Source organism: Salvelinus sp. IW2-2015, unplaced genomic scaffold (assembly GCF_002910315.2).
Source record: "Salvelinus sp. IW2-2015 unplaced genomic scaffold, ASM291031v2 Un_scaffold4798, whole genome shotgun sequence".
In the NCBI taxonomy this organism is placed as follows: Eukaryota; Metazoa; Chordata; class Actinopteri; order Salmoniformes; family Salmonidae; genus Salvelinus; species Salvelinus sp. IW2-2015.
Genome location: NW_019946067.1, coordinates 28,178 through 44,074, shown reverse-complemented (window position 1 = coordinate 44,074; position 15,897 = coordinate 28,178). Strand labels below are relative to the sequence as shown.

General features: G+C 43.5%; 1 protein-coding gene across 1 annotated transcript in view; it reads left to right on the top strand.

Annotated features, from left to right (window-relative positions):
- LOC139026445 (ephrin-B3-like) overlaps positions 1-6,957 on the top strand; it is a 7,716-nt gene extending 759 nt beyond the window's left edge. The window contains exon 2 of the mRNA XM_070441784.1: positions 6,639-6,957. Within this exon, the coding sequence (XP_070297885.1) occupies positions 6,639-6,942 (304 nt within the window). The 3' untranslated portion in view covers positions 6,943-6,957. The remainder of the gene's footprint in view (positions 1-6,638) is intronic.
- Positions 6,958-15,897: the final 8,940 nt, after the last annotated feature.

The window sequence follows — 15,897 nt, the reverse complement described above, 5'->3', positions numbered from 1 at the left end:
GCCATAGCTTCGCCAGAATGGTGTTGGGTTGTTGTTCGAGCAGCTATTTGTGTCTAAAGTCTACTTGCCAGCAGCGCGGCCATAAACCCATTTTATTTTTAGGTGTCTCGATCGCAGAGAAGAGGCTCATAAAATGGACTAATTACAAAGCTGAATATTTTCTTTGGGACCTTAATTGATGTGGAGGTTAAGTGTTTTACTCTTTCGCATTCTTTTCCTTGTGTCTGGAGGGCACAGAGAGCAGAACACCTGTTTCAATAAAACCAGCCAACCCTTCAGGTTGCTTATTACCTCGCATCTACTACCTCTCTCTCTCTCTCTTTTGTTGTCTCCTCCTTCTTTCTCCAATCTACTCTCTTCTCGTCCGCATCCCTCCTTCCCTCCCTCTCACTCTCTCTTGTCTCTCTCACAAATCACCACTACCTGTTTACCGTCTCTATATATTGCTGGCTCTCTCTCCTCTCTTCTCTCTCTCTCTCTTCCGCTCATCTCATCGCTACTCTCTCATCTCTCTCTCTCCCTCTTCTCGTCTACTCTTCTCTCTTTCTCGTCGCTCTCCTCGTCCTGCTTCTTCCGTCTCTGCCTCTCTCCTCACTTCTTGCCTCCTTGCTCTTCTCTTTCTCTCTCTCTCTCTCCTACTTCTCTGGCTCTTCTTTCCTTCCGTTCTCTTCTCCTCTCTCTCTCATTTCCTCTCTCTCTTCTCTCTCTCTCTCTCTCTCTCTCTCGTCTCTCTCTTCTTCTCTCTCCTTCTCTCATCTCTCTTCTCTCTGTTTGTGTTTGATGCTGACTCTCCTCTCCGAGCAGTGTTTGATTGACAGCTAGCTGAGAGGCAGCTAGGCTCTCTGGTGAACAGATTAAGGAACCTGAGCTCCATTACTCACTGGCCCGACTACAGCTACACAGTCCCTCATGTGAACACACACACACAGCACACACACCACACACACACACACACACACACACACACACAACAGCCATACACACACCAGCACACACACACATAGAACACAGCAACACACACACACACACACTCTCTCTCTCTCTCTCTCTCTCTCTCTCTCTCTCTCTCTCTCTCTCTCTCTCTCTCTCTCTCTCTCTCTCTCTCTCTCTCTCTCTCTCTCTGTCTCCCTCTCTCTCCAATGTAATTGCTCCGTTTTTCTTGCTCTTTCTCACTCTCCTTCACTCCATTTCCTTTCCTTTCACACCTCCTCCTCCTCATCACTTGCTCTTTTCTTCTCACTCTGATCTAGGCAATGACTCCTTAGAGGAAAATAGTCAAAGGTTGCATCCTTTTGACCAGGGCCCTATGACAAGACTTATAGGGAATAGTGTGCCGTTTGGGACAGCCGAATTGTCATCAATGACCTTCTCTACGCTGAAAACTCTCTGTGTACTCTCAAAGAACGTCTCTGTACCATAGTAATGCTCTTGAGATAACCGCATCTTTATTTAATGGTGTGAYAGCACTGTGGAACCCCTGCGGTATGTAGACTGAGTATGGATGGATGTACACCTTTTGTCTCCTCAATGACGTTTGCATTGATGTTTGCACAGTAGTGTGGAAGACTTTGCACTCTGTGTGTGCGTGCTCGCATCCGTATCCGTGTGTGTGTGACGGTGTGTGTACATTGGGGCCTTGCGAGACCGCTCAGGACCTGTCTGTGTGATTAGGTGTATACCATGAGTCTACCCCAGACAGGTTAATGCATGGGCTCCATAAATCTACCAGAGAACTGGTTTACTATTCAATAATGGGAATGTACTTTGGAGTCCTTTGTAGCACACGAGGTTGTGTGTAGTTTAATGGACAAATCATGGAGATCTATTGGCTTGAAGTAAGACTCTAATTTATTTTTATCTAGCTCCTCTGTGGGGGTTTGAGGGCTTTTTCTCATGGGCACAGACTCAACACTCTGTCTTGTCTGTGCTGCTTGGGTTGGTTTCGACCCCCGCATTCTCATGTTCTCACACACAGGGATAGAGAGAGGCACACAGAAACACACATCTCTGTTGTCCCGCTGGCTGCACCTGTGTGGCTTTGGTTCGGACACGGCTCAAGTTGCCTCTGAGGAATCTGGGATATGTGGGGCACCGAATATGCTATCTAACCAGCCACCGTATGGTACACACACACACACACACACTCAGCAGAGACACACACACTCAGCAGAGACAGACGGAGAGAGGGCAGAGGGGAGGAGATGAGGAGAGGGGCTAGAAGAGAAGGAGGGAGTAGAGGTCAGAAGAGGAGGGGGTGAGGGTCAGAGAAACTAACACTCCAGTCTTTTCTCTAGCCGTGAAGGTCGAGGCAGGGCGGCGGCCGGTGTTGAGAAAATGATGTTTCTGCCCTCATAAAAGACCCCGGAGAAGAAAGGAGAGGAAAGTCCCCCCCCTCGTCCTCCCCTCATCCCTCACTCAACCCCCTCCTCCCTCCATCACCTCTGGCCCCTCCATCCCCCACTCCGTGTTTCAAAGTGTGGCCACATGAATGGCACTATTGTCTGTTGGGAGAGAGAGAGTGCGAGGGATAGAGAGAGAGAGATGCGGTCCAACAAAGGGAGAGAGGCAGGGTGCTGAGGGCAAGTGAGTTGAGCTGCATCTGTTCATTTATTCTGGGTCTGATCCCAAGTGATTTATTTAGTTGGAAAGACAAACTCTATAAAGTTGTTTAAAAGGTCACCTTACTTAACTTAACTCMGTTATATGTGAGCATTAGAACCAAGGTCTGTTTTGTTATAGAACTCCATGCGATTCTTTGGATCCTCCTGCATAGAAAGACTGKTGAGATGTGTGTTGCGGTCAACACTTTAATTGAAGCATAATGCGTGTCCTGTAACAGTAGCCCAGTGRTACCGGTTAGCTGTGTTGACATGAGAGGGCGTAGCAGGGAAGCAGGGGAAGGAAAGGTGTGAAACACATACTAATCTTAGTGAGCCTCCATTGCACCACTCAACAAGTGAGGCTACTGTTAACCACACAGTAAGCCTATTTCTACCAAGACTCKAAACACTGTTTTTCTATCGCCCCGCTTTGCTTTCTCCTTTTCTCTATTTCTGTCTCGTTGTCTATTTCCCTGTTTTCTCCCTTTCAGTTTTTGAACAGACATCTGTATTTGAGCTCTCTCTTTATCGTTTCTTCCCTCTCGTTGTTCTACCTGCGTCTCTCTCCCCCTCACTCTTTCTTTTTTAAACATACCTTTTTCTTCCTCCTTCTTCTCTGTTTTGACCATTACACCTGCCTGCCCAGTATAATTTTTCCATCACTCACCAGCTCCTTCCATCCACCGCTCCCGTTCCCCCTCTCTCCCTCCCTCAGCTAAGTGCAGTTCTCAGACGCGTTGTTTGCTCTGCCATTCTTTAGCTCAGGTCTACTGTGACATAGTTAGGCTACCATCATCTCTCTTAATGTTATTGTTTACATGGAAGCCCCTTAGCAACCGCCTATGTGACTGGAAGGCATGTAGACCTTTTATAAATGGTTTATGTGCCTGTGGGTTTCTGTCTGCGCGTGTGTCTGTGCCTGTGAGTGTTTGTGTGTGTGTGTGTGTGTGTGTGTGTGTGTGTGTGTGTGTGTGTGTGTGTGTGTGTGTGTGTGTGTGTGTGTGTGTGTGTGTGTGTGTGTGTGTGTGTGTGTGTGTGTGTGTGTGTGTGTGTGTGTGTGTGTGTGTGTGTGTGTGTGTGTGTTTGAGGCCCAGCCCAGCTCCTCTCTTCTCCTGGTGCGGGGGTGTGTGTTGAGTGCAGTTAGTGTTTCCCTCTCCAGTGTGAGTGCTTAGTGATAACCTCCTGATCTTAGTATTAACAACAGGAACGCCTAGTCCCTCTAGCGCTGTGCTAGGCTAGCTTCTTCACTAGCATCTATATGGTCATTGGCTAAATTCCTCATTCATTTTACGTGTCTGCTGCTAGCCAAAAACATGGTAACAGCTACTCAATTAGTGTATCTTTGGTCACACAGGCTTAATTCCCCATGAACTATTTGCTACTACTAGCGAAACATGCTAATGCTAACGGATTAAAGATAGCCTAACAGTGCTTTGTGTTGTTAGCTGTAGTAGTGTTATGTTCTGAATGAATAAATGAATGAGTCAGCTGGTCTCAGTCCGTAATGTCCTCTTCTCTATCTCTGTTCTGTCTGGCTAAATGTTGCCAAGCTCCCAGGGCAGTCTGAGAGCATCTTGACTGGCTGCATCACCGCTTGGTTTGGCAATTGCTTGGCATCCGACTGCCAGGCACTATAGAGGRTAGTGCGTACGGCCCTGTACATCACTGAGGCTGAGCTCCCTGCCATCCAGGAACTCTATACCAGACAGTGTCAGAAGAAGGCCCTAAAAATTGTCAAAGACTTCAGCCACCCAAGTCATATACTGTTCTCTCTGCTACCGCATGGCAAGTGGTACCAATGCACCAAGTCTGGAAATGAGAACCCTGAACAGGTTCTACCCCCAAGCCATAAGACTGCTAAATAGCTACCCGGACTATCTGACTCACTGCTTTGCACTCACTCTTTTGACATACGCTGCTTCTACTGTTTATTATCTATCCTGTTGCCTAGTCACTTTACCCCAACCTATACAGTACCTCGTACAGTGGCTTGCGAAAGTATTCACCCCCCTTGGCATTTTTCCTCTTTTGTTGCCTTACAACCTAGAATTAAAATAGATTTTTGGGGGGTTTGTGTCATTTGATTTACACAACATGCCTACCACTTTAAAGATACAAAATATTTTTTATTGTGAAACAAACAAGAAATAAGACAAAAAAACTGAAATCTTGAGTGTGCATAACTATTCACCCCCCCAAAGTCAATACTTTGTAGARCCACCTTTTGCAGCAATTACAGCTGCAAGTCTCTTGGGGTATGTCTCTATAAGCTTGGGACATCTAGCCACTGGGATTTTTGCCCATTCTTCAAGGCAATACTGCTCCAGCTCCTTCAAGTTGGATGGGTTCCGCTGGAGTACAGCAATCTTTAAGTCATACCACAGATTCTTAATTGGATTGAGGTCTGGGCGTTGACTAGGCCATTCCAAGGCATTTAAATGTTTCCCCTTAAACCACTAGAGTGTTGCTTTAGCAGTATGCTTAGGGTCTCAAATCTCTGGAAGACTGAAACAGGTTCCCCTCAAGAATTTCCCTGTGTTTCCCTGCCGATGAAAAACATCCCCACAGCATGATGCTGCCACCACCATGCTTCACTGTGGGGATGGTGTTCTCGGGGTGATGAGAGGTGTTGGGTTTGTGCCAGACATAGCGTTTTCCTTAATGGCTAAAAAGCTCAATTTGAGCCTCATCTGAACAGAGTACCTTCTTCCAAATGTTTGGGGAGTGTAACGTTCGTCTTCCTCCTCGTCTGACGAGGAGCAAGGATCGGACCAAAACGCAGCGTGGTTTGAATACATACTTTTAATTAATATAAACGAAGACGAAAACTCTTGACAAAATACAAAACAAATAAACGACGTGAACAAACGAACGAAAACAGTACCGTGTGGCGAARCAAACACAGACACGGCAACAATCACCCACAAACAAACAGTGAAACCAACCTACCTTAATATGGCTCCCAATCAGAGACAATGACAAACACCTGTCTCTGATTGAGAACCATATTAGGCCAAACGAACAAACCTAAACATAGAAACAAATAACATAGACTGCCCACCCCAACTCACGCCCTGACCATACTAAATAAATACAAAACAAGGGAAATAAGRTCAGGAACGTGACAGGGAGTCTCCCACATGCCTTTGGCGAACACCAAACGTGTTTGCTTATTTAGTTCTTTAAACTGCTTTTTGAATTGGCCTAGAGGCACCAAAACATCAAATTTAAGGACATTTTGGAGATTGTTCCACAAATAAGGTGCAACTAAACTAAAGCTGGTTTACCYAACTCCATAGAGACCAAAGGAATTTCCTGAGTTAACCATCCCTGAGACCGGGGGTGGTAACTCCTATGTCTGAAGTTTAGTCATGATGTTAGGTACAGTGGGACTTTTGAAAAAGGGCTTTATAAATGAAAACATAGTAATGTAACATACGTGACATCAACCAACTTTCTGGTAGAGAGTGCAGTAACGACTACTTAAACTGTCGCCCGAAAGAAAGCCCAGTGTACGATGATAAACTGCATCTAACGGCTTTAATGAAGTGGCAGCTGCGTTCATATAGATGATGTCGCCATTGTCTAGGACCGACAGGAACGTCGACTGAATAATCTGCTTTCTACTACTTAGCGAGAGGCAGGACCTATTTCTATAGAAGAAGCCCGTATCTATTTTCAGCCTCTTAACTAACTCATCAACATGCTTTTTATCTATCCAAATGCCCAGATGTTTATAAGCAGGGACACCATCCATAGGGACACCATCCATATGGACACCATCCAAATGGACACCATCCAAAGTACATGTGCTTATGTCAACAGTTATTTTTATGCGCTCTAGAGAACAACATATACTTAGTTTTACCTGCATTCAGTACTAATTTAAGGTCAATAAAGTTATGAGTAGGGAGGTGAGGGAGTTGGTATGGGTGGGGTTGGGGTCACATTCAAGGACTGAGACACGTGTCTCATGTTGTTGCTTTGGGTTACAAGCCACTAACCTGTCTCATTGCTCCTCCATCCCTCTCTCTCCAGGTTTTTGGACGATAAGGGCTACGTCCTCTACCCTCAGATCGGGGACCGCCTGGACCTCATCTGTCCGTCGTCGGACCCCCCCAGCCAGCGGGCCCCCGCCGARTATGAGTTCTACAAGCTATATCTGGTGTCGTCACGTGACCAAGCGGACAGGTGTGAGGTGACGGGCGCGCCCAACCTGCTGCTCACCTGTGACAAGCCCAACAATGACATGAGGTTCACTATCAAGTTCCAGGAGTACTCTCCTAACCTGTGGGGACACGAGTTCAAGACCAACGCTGACTACTACATCATCGGTGAGTAGGGAGAACTGGAGTGTGTTTGTGTGTCTGATTATACAGCAATTCTGTTTTGAGGGATTTGTGTGTGTGACGTGTGTGTGTGCGCGCTAATTGTGCGACTTTTGGGTGATAGAGTTTGCCTATTGTGTATATGTACACGCTTGTGTGTAAGTGTGTTTGTTTGGCCTTTGTGTGTGTGTGTTGTGTGTGTTAAGTGTGTATGTTTGTGTGTGTGTGTGTGGTGTGTTGTTGTGTGTTGTGTGTGTGTGTTGTGTGTGTGTGTGTGTGTGTGTGTCGTGTGTGTGTGTGTGTGTGTGTGTGTGTGTATGTGTATCTTTTTTTGAGTGTGTTATGTTCCCTCTCTCCCGGTGGATACTGATTTGGCCCGGAGCATGTTTATGTTATTGCCAGCCTTGCAGTGACCGGGGATGCGTCCAGCTTTTTGTTTTGGTTAATTTGGGGTTTGTTTGTGAATACGTGATATGTCATCAACACGAGCCAAGCCAAGTGTGTGTATCACATGGAACAATCTCTCAATGTTACAGTCAAGCGAGCCTCTCTCCCAAATAAGGAGCTAAGAATGGATTCAGGAGTTCAGGAGGCACTCTAACACGCACATATGTTACACACACACACAGATACATTACTGCGTTTGAGCTCCTGAAGGCAGACATTATTAGATTGCTATAGTGTAGTCTCCCTCCCACGCACCTGGAAGCCCATTCCGGTATTATATGCTCTTTTCACCTAGGATCACAATATTTTACTGTATTAATGCTCTTTTCACCGGATCCAGATTTACTGTATTATATGCTCTTTTCACCCGGCTCAAGATTTTACTGTATTTATGCTCTTTCACTGGATCCAGATTTACTGTATTTTGCTCTTTTCACTGGGATCAGATTTACTGTATTAATGCTCTTTTCACTGGATCCAGATTTACTGTATTATGCTCTTTCAACCTGGATTCCAGATTTACTGTATTAATGCTCTTTCTACTGGATCCAGATTTACTGTATTAAAGCGTCTTTTTCTCCTAGGATCAATATTTACTGTATTTATTCTCTTTTCTCCTAGGATCATATTCCGTATAATCTCTTTCACCTGGGATCCAAGTTTACTGTATTTATCTCTTTTCACCCTTGGGATCCAGATTTACTGTATTAATGCTCTTTTCCTGGATCCCTGTAGGATCCAGAATTTACTGTATTATGCTTTTTCACCTGGGATCCAGATTTACTGGTATTTAGCTCTTATTCATAATCACCTGGGATCCAGATTACTGTATTACTGCTTTTTCACTACTGGGATCCGAATTTTACTGTATTAATGCTTCTTCTCTAATCTGGATCCAATTACTTTGTATTAATGCTTTTTTTTCCTAGGATCAATATTACTGTATTTACAATGCTCTTTCTCTGGATCCATATTTATGTATTAATGCTCTTTCTCTGGATCCAGATTACTGTATTTAATGTCTTTTTCCTTAGGATCAATTAATATTAACTTTGTTTAATTGCCTTTTCTTTGTTATGACCATAGATTTACTGTATTTAATGCTTTTCTCCTAGGATCATATATACTGTATTTAAGCTCTTTTCTAGGATCCATATTTACGTATTAAATGCTTTTTCTCCTAGGATCAATTTACTGTATTAATCCTCTTTTCTCCTAGGATCATATTACTCGTATTTAATGCTGGGTTCTTCTCGGGATCCAGATTTACTGTATTAATGCTCTTTTCTCCTAGGATCAATATTTACTGTATTTATGCTCTTTTCTCCTAGGATCCATATTTACTGTATTAATGCTCTTTTCTCCTAGGATCCATATTTACTGTATTAATGCTCTTTTCTCCTAGGATCCATATTTACTGTATTAATGCTATTTTCACCTGGGATCCAGATTTACTGTATTAATGCCCTTTTCACCTGGGAACCAGATTTACTGTATTAATGCCCTTTTCACCTGGGATCCAGATTTACTGTATTAATGCTCGTTTCACCTGGGATCCAGATTTACTGTATTAATGCTCTTTTCACCTGGGATCCAGATTTACTGTATTAATGCTCTTTTCACCTGGGATCTGGATCCCAGTTAAGATTAATACAGTCAATATGGATCCTAGGAGAAAAGAGCATTTAATACAAGTTAAATATGCTCCTAGGAGAAAGAGGCATTAATATACAATTAAATATGGATCCTAGGAGAAAAGAGAAATTACAGTGAATATTTGATACTGGAGAAAAGGCATTATACAGTAATTGATTCCAGAGGAAAAACCAGCTATATAATCACGTAATATTTATTCTCTAGAGAAAGAGCTTAATACAGTATATATCTGATCCTATGGAGAAAAGAGATTTTAGTAGTAAATCTATGGTCCCAGTAGAAAAGAAGCAATTAAACCAGTCACAATATTGATCCTAGAGAGAAAAAGAACATACTCAATACATAAATACTGCGATCCCAGAAGAAAAAGCATTAAATACAGTGTAAATATTGATCCTAGGGAAAGAACAGCAATCAATACAATCAATCTAGATCAGGAGATACAAGAGCATTAATACAGTAAATTATTGATCCAGTGAAAAGAGCAGATAATACAGTTAAACTATATGATCCTAGGAGGAAAAAAGCCATTAATACAGTAATATTGGATCCTGGAGAAAAGAAGCATTAAGTACGTAAATACTGGATCCCAAGGTGACAAAGAGCCAATAAATAACATGAAATTGATCCATGGAGAAGAGCTAATACATGTAAATATTGATCCTGCAGTTGAAAAGAGCATGAATTACAGTAATATTGGGAATTCCAGGTGAATAAGACGCAGTAAACAGCTAAATCTGGATCCCAGGGGAAAAGAGCATAAATACATAAAATCTGGATCCCAAGGGAAAAGAGCATAAATAAATAAATATTCCGATTAATACTTGTCTAGGGAGAAAGAGCATAATACAGTAAATATTGATCCTAGAGAGAAAAAGAGCATAATACAGTAAATTTGGATCCCAGTAGAAAAGAGCATTATACAGAAAATCTGGCATTCCCAGGAAAAAGAGCATAAATACAGAAATCTGGATCCCAGTGAAAGAGCATTAATACAGTAAATCTGATCCCAGGTGAAAAGAGCATAAATAAGTATAATCTGGATCCAGGTGAAGAAGCATAAATACAGTAAAATCTTGGATCCCGCAGTGGAAAAGAGCTTAAATACAGTAAATCTGGATCCTACAGAAGTGAAAACAGAAGCCATAATACAGTAAATATGTTATCCTAGTGAAAAGAGCGATTATACCGGGAATGGCTCCACCAGATGCGTGGAGAGGTCATACACTATACAATCTAATAATGTCTGCCCTTCAGGGAGCTCAAACGCAGTGTTATTGTTTGTGTGTGACATATGTGCGTTTAGATTCCCTGAACTCCCTGAATCCATTTAGCTCCTTATTGGGAGACAGGCTTCGCTTGATGCAACTTAGAGAATTTCCCATTGTAATCACAACACTTGGCTTGGCTCGTGTTGATGACATCACATACGTATTCACCCCAAACCAACCCAAATTACCAAACAAAAAGCTGGACGCCATCCCCGTCACTGCAAGCTGGCAATAACATAAACATGCTCCGGGCCAAATCAGTATCCACCGAGGAGAGATGAATGAACATAACACCACTACAACAAAGAAAAATACACACACAACACACCAGCACACACACACGACACAACACACACACACAACACACACCACACACACACCACACACAACACACACACCACACTCCACACACCACACAAAGGCAAAACATAACCACTTACACACACACCACACACCAACACAGTGCACAAATCAGACACACTTACACACCATGGGTACATATACCACAATAGGCAAAACTGCTATCACCCAAAATCCGGCACAATATAGCGCGACACACACACACCACAACATCCCTTCAAAATCAGGATTGCTGATTAATCAGACACCACAAACACACTCCAAATTTCTCCCTATTCACATTATGTAGTATCAGCATTGTCTAAACTCGTTTCCACAGTTAGGAGAGAACTCCTGGGAACTTTGTATAGTGAAACCTCACTTCATTGTTAGGCTATGTCACAGTGAGCAGCGATTGGGCCCGCACCTCACACCTGTCGTTGTTACGTACGAGACCACCAGATATAGCCTTGTGAACTCATACTCGGCGCGGGCCGTGGCGGGGGCGTCGACCGACAGATGAAGTTATCCAGGCGGCTCCCCGATCTGGAGTAGAGACGTAGCCCTTATCGTCCAAAAAACCTGGAGAGAGAGCATGGAGGAGCAATGAGACAGTGTTAGTGGCTTGCAACCAAAGCAACACATAGACCACGTGTCTCATCCTTGAATTGACCACAAAAACGCCCAACCCTACAACTCCTTCCCTCCCTACTCTACTTTATGACCTATAAATTTATTACTGAAGCAGTAAAACTAAGTTATATGTTGTTCTCTAGAGGCGCATAAAAATATAATAGCTGACATAAAGCACCATGTACTTTGGATAAGTGGTCCATTGGTATTTGTTGTCCATAATGGGTGGAGGTCCTTATCGGAATGGTGTCCCTGCTTATAAAATTCTGGGCATATTTGGATGATAACAAAGCATTGTTTATGTTAGTTAAGGGCTAGAAATAGATACGCTTTTATAGAAATCTAGTCCATCCTTCGCTAAGTGTAGAAACAGATTATTCAGTCGCTTCCTGCGGGTCCTAGACCAATTGCACATTCATCTATATGAACGAGCTGCACTTCATTAAAAGCCGTTTAGATGCAGTTTATCCATGCTACACTGGGCTTTCTTTCGGGCGACAGTTAATGTATCGTTACTGCCCCTCTACCAGGAAGCTGGTTACTTCACTTATGTTACATTACTTGTTGTTCATTTAAAGCCCTTTTTTCAAAAGTCCACTTCGTAACCTAAACATTCATGACTAACCTTCAAGCTCAAGGAGTTTACCACCCCGCTCCAGGGATGGTTAATCAGGAATCATTTGGATCTCTATGGAGTTAGGTAAACCAGCCTTTGTTTATTGCACCTATTTGTGGGAAACAATTCGTCCAAAATGTCCTTAAATTTAACTGTTTTTCGGTTCCTCTAGGCCAATTCACAAAAAAGCGAAGTTTAAAAGACAACCTAAATAAGCAACACACGATTTGGGTGTTGCCAAGCATGTGGGACTCCCTGTCACCGCTTTCCTGACCTTCATTTCCCTTGTTTCATTATTTTAGTCATGGTCAGCGGCGTGAGCTGGTGGGCTAGTCTAATGTTATTTGTTCTATGTTTAGGTTTGTTCGTTTGGCCTAATATGTTCTCATCAGAGCACAGGTGTTTGTCATGTCTACCGATTGGGACATATTTGTAGTTGGTTTTCACTGTTGTTTGTGGGTGATTGTTTGCCATGTCTTGTGTTTGCTTACGCCACACCGTACTTGTTTCCGTTCGTTGTTCACGTCGTTTTATTTTTTTGTACTTTTGTCAAGATATTTCGTCTTACGTTTATATTAATTAAAAGTAATGTATTCAAACCACACTCGCGTTTTAGTCCGATCTCTTCGCTCCTCGTCAGCACGAAGGAGAGAAGTACGACGTCACTACACTCCCAACACAATTTGAAGGAAGCTACTCTGTTCAGATGCAGGCTTCCAAAATTGATCCTGTTTTAGCATTAAGGAAAACGCTATGTCTGGCACAAACCCAACACCCTTCATCACCCGAGGAAACACCTCCACACATGAGGCATGGTAGGTGGCGGGCATCTCCCTGTGGGATGTTAATCGCAGGGAACACCAGGGAAATCTTGAGGGAACCTGTTCAGTCTCGAGATTGAGACCCTTAAGATACTTTTTTTGTAAAGCAAAACACTTAGTGGTTACAGGGAAGGAAATTTAAATGCACTGGAACAGGGCCTAGTCAACGCCCAGACCCTTCAATCAATTAGAATCTGTTTCGGTATGACTAAAGATTGCTGTACATCCAGCGGAACCCATCAACTTGAAGAGCTGGAGCAGTTTTGCCTTGAGAATGGGCAAAACCAGTGACAGATTGTCCACTTATAGAGAAACCCCAAGAGACCTTGCAAGCTAGTAATTGCTGCACAAAGTGTTTACAAAGTACTTGACTCATTGGGGTGAATAGTTATGCACACTCAAGATTTCAGTTTTGTCTTATTTCTTGTTTGTTCACAATAAAAAATATTTTTATTGTAGAAGTGGTAGCATGTTGTGTAAATCAAATGACCAACCCAAACAATCTATTTTAATTCTAGGTTGTAGGCCAACAAAGAGGGAAAAAATGCCCAAGGTGAATACTTCGCAGGCCACTGTACGAGGTACGATAATAGTATGGGTAAAGTGATAGCAACAGGATAATATAAACAGATTTTAGAAGCAGCGTAGTGTCCAAAAGAGTGAGTGCAAAGCAGGAGTCAGAGATAGTCCGGTGTGCTATATGACAGTCCTTATGGCTTGGGGTAGAACTAGTTCAGGGTTCTCATTCAACGGACTTTGTGCATTTTACCCCACTTGCCATGCGGTAGCAGAAGAGAACAGTATCATGAACTTGGTGGATCTGACAATTCTTTGACAATTTACTTCTGGCTTCTTCTGACACCTGTCTGGTTATTAGTCCGACTGGCAGGGGGCTTCGCCTTCTCAGTGATAACAAGGGCCGTAACGCACTAATCTCATAGTGCTGGCAGTTCGATGCCAGCAATTGCCAAACCCAGCGTGATGCAGCCAGTCAAAGACTGCTCTCAGAATGCCCTGGGAGCTTGGCAACATTTAGCAGAAGAACGAGATAGAGAAAGGGACTTACGCGACTGAGACCAGCTTGACTCATTTCAATTTATTCATTTCAACATTAACACTAATCTAACAGCTAACAACACAACGCACTGTTAGTCTACTCTTTAATCCTACATAGCTATCGCTTCAGTAGTAGCAAATAGTTCATGGGGAATTAAGCCTCTATGCTGACCAAGATACACTAATTGAGTACTTACCACTATATTTTTGGCTCGCAGCAGACACGCAAAAATGAATGAACGAATTTTAGCCCATTAATTTACCATATAGAGCTAAGTGAATAGCTAGTCTAGCACAGCTAGAGGACTAGGCAGTTCCTTGTTGTATAATACTAAATCAGGAGGTTATTCACTAAGCACTCACACTGCAGAGGGAAACACTAACACTGCACTCACACACACCCCGCACCAGGAGAAGAGAGGAGCGTTGGCTGGCTCAAACCACCACAACACACACCAACACACACAACCCACCACACCACACAACCCACACAATACACAAACACCACACACACACACACACACACACAACACACAACACACACACACAACACACACCACACACACACACCACACACACACAAACACTCACAGGACAATCCACACCAAAACACTCACAGCACAGAACCACGCGCGACAGGAAACACCACAGGCAATAAAACCATTTTATAAAAGGTTACAATGCCTCTCCAGTCACATACTGGAATCGCTAAAGGCATTTCCATGTAAAGCAATACATTAAGAGAAGATGATGTAAGGCAAACTATTGTCACAGATTAGACCATGAGCTAGAATGGCAGAGCAAACAAGCGTTTGAAAGCGGCACTTAGTGAGGGAGAGGAGAGAGGGGGGACGGGAGAGGTGGAATGGAAGGAGTGCAGTGATGGAAACATTATATAGGCAGCCATGTGTAATGGTCCAAACACAGAGAAGAAGAGAGAATAAAGGTATGCTTATAAAACAAGAAGAGTTTGAGGGGGAGAAGACGCAGGTAGACAAATCAACGAGAGGGAAGAAACGATAAAGAGAGAGCTCAAACAGATGTCTGTCAAAAACTGAGAAAGGCAGAGAACAGAAAATAGACAACGCAGACAGAAATAGAGAAAAAGAGAAGAAAAAGCAAGCGGAAAGGCGATAGAAACAACAGCATCGTTTAGAAGTCTGGTAGAAATAGGCTTACCTTGTGAGTTACAGTGTCACTTGTTGAGTGGTGCAATGAGGGTCTAGATGAGTAATGTGCTGTTTCAAACACCTTTCTTCCCCTGTCTCCCTTGTCTACGCCTCTCATGTCAAAACACATAGCTATAACCAGCTTATCACTCTGGCTACTACTACAGACACGCATTATGCTTCAATTAAAGTATCTTGGACGGCAACAACAAATTCCTCAAACAGTCTTCTATGCAGAGAGATCCAAAGATCGCATGGAGTCATAACCAAAACAGACTAGTTGCTACATGCTCACGATATAACGGAGTATAAGTTATAGTAAGGGACCTTTTATTAAACAACTTTATAGAGGTTTGTCCTTTCCAAACAAATAATCACTGGGATCAGATCCCAGAATAACAATGAACAGCAATGGCAAGCTTCAACTCACTCCTCGCACCCTTGCCTTCTCTCCCCTTTGTATGACCGCAATCTCTCTTCCTTCTATCCCTCGCCACTCTCTCTTCTCCCAACAGGACAATAGTTGCCATTCATTGTGTTCACACATTTGAAACAGGCAGTGGGGGATGAGGGCCAGACGGGATGAGGAGAGGGTTGAGTGAGGGATGAGTGAGGACGAGGGGGGGCTTTCCTCTCCTTACCTTCTCCGGCGGTTCTTTTTATAGAGGCATCAACATTCATTTTCCTCAACACCGGCCGCCGCCGCCCTCGACCTTCACAGCTAGAGAAAAGACTGGAGTTAGTTTCTCTGACCCTCACCCCCTCCTACTTCTGACCTCTACCTCCTCCTTCTCTTCTAGCCCCTCCCTCATTCTCCTCCACCTTGCCCTCATCTCGTCTGTCTCTGCTGCAGTGTGGTCTGTCTTGCCTGAGTGTGTGTGTGTGTGTGCGTGACTACGGTGTGGTTAGATTTGCATATTCGGCTGCCCACAATATCCCAGATTCCTCCAGAGCAACTTGA